At 36.2% G+C, this 7,023-nt stretch overlaps 1 protein-coding gene across 1 annotated transcript; it reads right to left on the bottom strand.

Annotated features, from left to right (window-relative positions):
* Positions 1-1,470: 1,470 nt before the first annotated feature.
* Positions 1,471-6,090, bottom strand: LOC115139280 (protein FEV). The gene is made up of 3 exons (XM_029676518.2): positions 4,598-6,090; positions 4,042-4,113; positions 1,471-3,559 (listed from the first exon to the last, which is right to left on the bottom strand). The coding sequence occupies exons 1-3, from the start codon at positions 4,644-4,646 to the stop codon at positions 3,021-3,023; spliced, it is 660 nt and encodes a 219-aa protein (XP_029532378.1). The 5' UTR covers positions 4,647-6,090; the 3' UTR covers positions 1,471-3,020.
* Positions 6,091-7,023: the final 933 nt, after the last annotated feature.

A 7,023-nucleotide genomic window follows, 5' to 3' on the forward strand; every position in this document is an offset into this window, starting at 1 on the left:
TGCATGTCTAGATGTAGGTTTAGGTTACATACAAGCTTATGTGAAGTAATTCTTTACCAGATACAGGCAATCTGACATGGAAGGCATGTTGACCCATACCATCAATATACTGTAGTTAATCCACAATAATAACCTAAATGACAGAGTGAAAAGAATGGAGCCTGTACAGAAAAGAAATCTTCCAAAACAGGCATCCTGTTTGCAACAAGACACTAAGGTAATAATGCAAAATAATGTGGCAAAGCAATTCATTTTTTGTCCTGAATACAAAGTGATATGTTTGGGGCAAATCCAATATAACACATTATTGAGTACCACTCTCCATATTTTCAAGCATAATAGTGGCTGTATCGTGTTATGGGTATGCTTGTAATCGTTAAGGACTGGGGAGTTTTTCGGGATAAAAAAAATAAGCTCAAGCACAAGCAAAATCCTAGAGGAAAATCTGATTCAGTATGCTTTCTATCAGACACTGGGAGATGAATTCAGCTTTCAGCAGGACAATAACCTAAAACACAAGGCCAAATCTAGACAGGAGTTGATTACCTCGAAGACAGTGAATTTTCCTTACTGGCCAAGTTACAGTTTTGACTTAAATCTGCTTAAAAATCTATAGCAAGACCTGAAAATGGTTGTCTATCAATGGTCAACAACCAACTTGACAGAGTTTGAAGAATTTTGAAAAGAATAATGGGCAAATGTTATGCAATCCAGGTGAGGAAAGCTCTTAGAGACTCGCCCAGAAAGACTCACATCTGCCAAATATGATTCTAAAATGTATTGACTCAGGGGGTTGAATACTTATCTAATCAAGACATACAGTATTAGTGTTTTCATTTTATTTTTTTTATTTTTTACATTACAGAGTATTTTGGGTTGTTTTTTGACAATTAAAAAATGACAATTGAATCCATCATAATCCTACTTTGTAACAAAACAAAATGTGGAAAAAGTCAAGGGGTGTGAATGCTTTCTGAAGGCACTGTAAATGTGTCCAATGACCTGATCCACAGCAATGAAGGTGAACAAATATTTTGAAATAGCACAACTTCATTTTGGTCTAGATTTAAAGTAACACAAAACGTTTCTCCCTCAAACCAGAATAGCACATGGAACAGTGGGTCATGTTTTTAAATGTAGATCATTTAAATGTTATATAAATGTTATGGAAACAGTATGACGCCGCGCCCCTGTGTGGCTTAAAATAATGTAGGCTTAATTACACGTCACCATAAGATCCTCAACCAAGCTGAGAGCGAAAGATGTGTTGCGCACTTGGAAAAATCATCTGCAAATTCTAATGAGGATAATGATGGTCTTGTGCACATTTTCATACATTCTGTGATAATTCAGCAAAAAATAAAATGCATGTAAAATAACATGCTAAGTTCACAAAATGTCACAAATCTAGGCTACAATAGGCCTAATAGCATGCATGCCTAAACCTTAACAAATGACAATCAACCACTGTACAAATGACACTCGATTTATTCAATAACATGTTCATTTTATAGGCTACAGTAGGCTAACAACAAGAGAACGAATAAGATGTAATGGAATAGGTACACGTGAAGAGTTTAATTCCAAAACGTTATATAGACCTACCCATTTTCAGAAATGTTGGTAAATTAGCTTTTATTGTTTAAACAAATTATGAAAGAGGTTAGTGGGTTTTTTCCCCACTATATCTAATCATGGCATGGGGTTGTTCAATGACAGATATGTATTTGTTTAAAATCTATCACTTGATGGTTTCATTTCAGAGACAAATAATTACGTGTTTTTCAAAATGCTACATATGCGCCTCACTCTCAGGGAAATAGGTAGTACTGCTAGGTTTTACAGAGTCAAATGTAACAAGTAACAAAAATGTGTATAAATAAATGTACAAATTATACATTTAGGGCACAACATACATATTTTTTAAATCAACTTTTTTTCATACAGTAATATGAGATCTGTATCTAAAACAATTAGCCTACATTTTCCATTTGACAGGATATGAACATTCCATTCCAGCTAAACAATGGATGTATAACATTTTGCAAAAAAAAGTATAATAATCATACACAAGAAAATCTGAGAACAGTACTATTTTACACATAAATTAAGGTACCTATAAGCAATCATTTCCGATGAAAAACACAAATGTGAAAAATTGGTGGATATAGCTTTTCGGAAAAATTAGCCTACAATTTCAAAGATCATTTCTAAGAGGTTTTAAGTGTTAATCGAACAATCTATGTATTTTTTTCCGTGCATAAAAATGTCGAATCTGTGTGTCAAATGTAAAAATAGTCTATAAAGAAAACGTATGAAAACGAAAAGGCAACCCCTTTTGTTGTCGTAATCTAGTAGACACCTGCACTGCATTGTAAACTGCCTGTGTAAGCTACATCTACATAACGAAGGCTATTTAAAGTGACGATATATCTGTATCTCCATAATGTTTTTAGAGTCGCAGTAATATCTCTACATTGAAAAGTACACTGCAAGCTTATTTGAGATCAAATCAGTATTTATATGCCGAATTAATAGCCACCTGGAGGCGCTAGAAGCCAGACAATCTCTTGCAGACACCAGGAATGCGTTCAGCAGGACGCATCGTTTTGCAACGTCCGGGTAGCGAAAACATGCATCTCTGACATGTAGAATAAGGAAATTACGTCTGGTCTATTTGTAGTATTTATATCTGCAACGTTCGAGAACTTTTTCGTAATGTCTTATCAACGAGAGAAAAATAGGCAAGACAATGGTTCTTAATCTAGATTTTGTTTGAAATAGGCTTCATATCTTTAAAAAAAAAAAAAAAAAAAGCATGTGTTTAAATTTTAAACTTTCCATAAATGATTCGTGATTTTCCCATAGACCCATTTATTGAGGATTTAAAAAAAATGTTGGTCCACAAGAGGAAAAATCATAATTCAGAGACCTAATTTAAAAAGGCGCGCGCCTTCAGCTACCATTGTGAATTATGATTAAGCCTTTTTTAACAACGTTATTGGTAGAGTTAATAGGAGTCAATTGTAGTGGTTATTGATATTATTCAGGTTGTTGATGTTGTTGACGCAGCTGATGTGCGAGGCAGACACAGAACCAAACGGTCCCGGGGGTTGGAGGTTGTGACTGTGGTAGAGAGTCGGTGGCGACCCCGGCCAATAAGAGAATCCAGACGAACCGACGCCTGGACCAACCAGGTTTAGCTTTGAAATCCCCGAAAAGGGAATGGGGGCAAAATTACTCTGGAATTTATAAAGAGCTTGCTCTGTTGATGAGGGTTGACAAACCTGAGCCAACCCGTGAAAGTCGAACTTGTAAGCATATCGCTTCCCATGGACCTTTGTCATGATGTTTTTGTCATAGTAGTACCGCAATGCGCGGCTGAGTTTGTCGTAGTTCATGTTGGGCTTGCTTTTGCGCTCGCCCCATCTCCGGGCCACCTCATCTGGTTCAATTAGCTTGAATTCTCCATTCGTCCCTTCCCAGGCGATGCAGGACATGTTGGCGCTGTCTGACAGGAGTTCGAGGAGAAACTGCCATAGCTGAATCTGTCCACTGCCTAATCAAAATAACACATAATAGTACACATGTGTGACGGTGACAATACAGGAAAATAAGCATTCATCCTTTGATAGGCTATTTGAAAAATGTATTTAACTTTATTTCCAAAATAAGTGTACAATTACGCATAAAATTAACATGTCGATAACCTAGCAGTAGTTGGACAATAATTTGGTTCAATTTCCTCCATGTCTATGTCTTACAATTACAAAAGCAAGAAAGAAAATGATTTGTCAAAAAAAATGTGCCTAGTTCACAAACAACCCAATTACGTATTTATTGTCCACTCTTGTAGAACCCCTTTTTAAGCGTGTTATCATTTTCTTTCATGTGATCAATCAATGGCAGTGTTTCTATGGACGGTAGATTATTACAATTATTAAAAGGTAAACGCTTATATTAATTCTTAAAAATGCTCTGAATAACTACAATGTTGGGTTGGGATGCATATATAAATACAAAATTTAAACAATTTCTTACCTTTTTGCACTCCTGTGTTTATGGGACTCCAGGATGCACCTTTGCTTTCTTTCAACAGATTTTCTGTTGGATCTGCAATAGACCGGTCATTAACACAAATAAATATGTTATTAAACCAATATTATTTGAAAATATAGCATATATTAATGTAAAATAAGTTTTCATTGCAAAATTATGTTAAAATACAATGAAACATTAGAAAATTCTGCAAAATATATCCTTATTCCACGTTGAAATATCTATCTTCAGATTGAAAATATTATAAAAAGCCTTAAAAAGCTATGGTTTCATTTTATATAATCTAGTCTCTAACTAATGCTCGGTTTTCTAATATTTGTAGTTTTTTTCCTCCAAGCTTTACGGCTGAAGCCAGGAAACGCGTTCAGGAAAGAGGATATCCGATTTCCGACAAAAGAGGAGACAGGTTACAGATTGAAAAGGCAGAGCAATCGCTAGCTAGAAGCAGAATCACTACCGAAGGAATAAAGACGATTTCCCTCATCTGAATAGCCTATAAATAAATAATATTTTCAATGTCACGTACAAAAGCACGAACCTGAGAGATACATGTTAAACATAAGGTTTCCTCCGCAGTTCTGTCTCATTGTAGCTGTTGTTCAAGAAAGGGTTGGATTTCATTCGGGCAAAGATTTTTATTAAACTTTATCTCATAACTGTGATCTGGAATAAATGTGGGACAGATTGAAGTTTCCAGGCAACTGTCACAAACCCCATCTCGGAGACAATATTCAGACAGCAATTTCCTCTGGTGCATTGCTTTAATTAAAAGAGCAATTTGCCTCTGTCATCTCTCCCCGGTCTCCACAATAAAAAGATCCGAGAGAAATTCGGTCTTATCAATCCACCATCAGGGTTTAATAAAGTTTCCGCGTTAAGATCAGAGTTTCTATGGAGAATTGAAGTGTTTGACATGGAAAACCAGTTCAGATCCCCTCTCTTTTCCGCCTCTTTACCTCTTTGCAAACACAGAGGCCTATTTCATGTATGAAAATAATATTGACCTTAAAAACACGCCTCAATGCACCTGGGAAAACAAGAAAAATGTATCACCGACCTTATGTTTATAGGCATAAGGCTATATACAATCGGAGTGTAATGAGGCTAAATCTAAAACAATATCTTAAATTATGTTTATCGATGTAAAGCCACGAGAGAACAATTCTCTTTTAATCAAAAGCAATCCTGCAAGGACGAGCGTCCAAACTACCCCCCAAGACCCCATCCATGATCCACAAAAGCCCATTAGCCTAATAATAGCATAACAATAACAACAATAGGCCTACAAATAATAATAACAACAATAGGCCTAGTAATAATAATATAAGGAATCCTAATCATACTCAGAGCCATACCCATTATCATGAATAGGCCTAATAATACTGAGGCTCGGTATACTAATAAGAAATAATAATAAGTATTTTTAGAATAATGACAATGCATTTTCTTTATTAAGATTTTCCTTGAAATACAATAACTGTATCCATATAAACGTGGCCTAGTCCTAGCCTAAGGAATATGAAGAAAAATACACTGTGGGCAGATAACATTAATGAGATCAGCTATGAAAATATGCAGTGAGTAAGTGTAATAAAAAGGGAATGACAGTATTTAAGGCAAACACTTTATTAGCTGTCATATGCCATGGACATGCAAAATGTACAGCAAATTGTAGATTTTGTAGACGTTTTATGCTACTTTTACCAACTTCATAATACGTATTTCTAATCACAACACCGGACAATAATTAAATGCAAATAATAAACACAACATATTACATTTCTTGTAAATCAACATGTATTGATGCAAATGTAATATTTTCACGAAAATGTGTTATCAAGTCATAGTTGTCTAGGGCAAAGATAACAGGAGCAAACGATATGAGACCAGAGAGTATGTATGTGACTGCTAAGCAAGGCTATTATATGACTCATGGAGTAGGCGACAATATTCCACGTCCCCACCACGCCTCTCTCTCCACGCGTTCCGCTGCTGCCGCTCTCAGAAGAGTTGTGTCTGGCGTCCCAGACTTGCTTTAGCTGCCTGAGTCTTTAAACAGGTCGCAGGCAACTTAAAACAAGCCTCGAATGCTAGATCATTTTCGAAAGGTTTGAATGAAATATTATTGTCCCGTTCTGGTGTGTTCCAAGTTATAGTTTCAGTTTTGATGTCCTTATAGTGTCCTTATAGTTTCAAATAAATATTTGTCAATTCAAACAAACGATAGGCTCTAAAACTCTTCGAATCATAATTTGACACATGTGCGCATAAATCATATTGTCAGTGGTGGTAGTTATGCACGAATCTCAAATTAGGATTCCACCCTTCAATAACACTTTAGATAAAGTCTATTGACTGTAAAGCAATCCCACAGAAATACCTATATAATTGTATGCATCTGATTACAAAATGAGACCATTCCTATGTGCGCACAGTAAATCGATGGTGAGAAGCCAAGACAAGTGCAGTGCCTTCTGCATTTAAAATAATTCCCAACTCGTTCACAGGCAAAGAGAGTACTAGGCTACCTAAAAGACTATTTATATATTCTCTTACTCATCGTTGGACTTACCAGTTTTTCGGGATTGAAACACAAGCAACACTGGCCTAACCTATTCCCCCACCATCCGAAACGACTGCCAAGCTCCTCTGCACTGTGCGGCCGTTTTAATCAGTCGGGATAGAAATGTGTATTTGGGAAAGGTGTGTATAGTTGAACATTTATTAAAAGATCCTGGACTGGGTGTGGGCCTGTGTCTTTTACCGGTCTGCGGTTCATGAGCAAGTCTCTGGGTGTGTAGGCTAACGCGGAATTGAATGTCCTGGACCTGAACTGTCAGACCACACAGCAAACAAACATTCAATAAGGATGTAGCAAGTGTGATTTAAAACGTAATCCGGTTCAAGTAAACATGCATATATTATACACAACTTGGCAAATGTGTTAGCCTTATCATGCAATGG

Source organism: Oncorhynchus nerka, linkage group LG1, assembly GCF_034236695.1.
Source record: "Oncorhynchus nerka isolate Pitt River linkage group LG1, Oner_Uvic_2.0, whole genome shotgun sequence".
In the NCBI taxonomy this organism is placed as follows: domain Eukaryota; kingdom Metazoa; phylum Chordata; class Actinopteri; order Salmoniformes; family Salmonidae; genus Oncorhynchus; species Oncorhynchus nerka.

Excerpts from the sequence above, each read along its gene's own strand:
- LOC115139280 (XM_029676518.2), bottom strand. The coding sequence starts at position 4,646 with ATGAGACAGAACTGCGGAGGAAACCTTATGTTTAACATGTATCTCTCA. Across the intron at positions 4,114-4,597 it reads GTTTAACATGTATCTCTCAG|ATCCAACAGAAAATCTGTTG; the intron begins GTTCGTGCTTTT and ends GGTCTATTGCAG. Across the intron at positions 3,560-4,041 it reads AAACACAGGAGTGCAAAAAG|GCAGTGGACAGATTCAGCTA; the intron begins GTAAGAAATTGT and ends TATTTTGATTAG.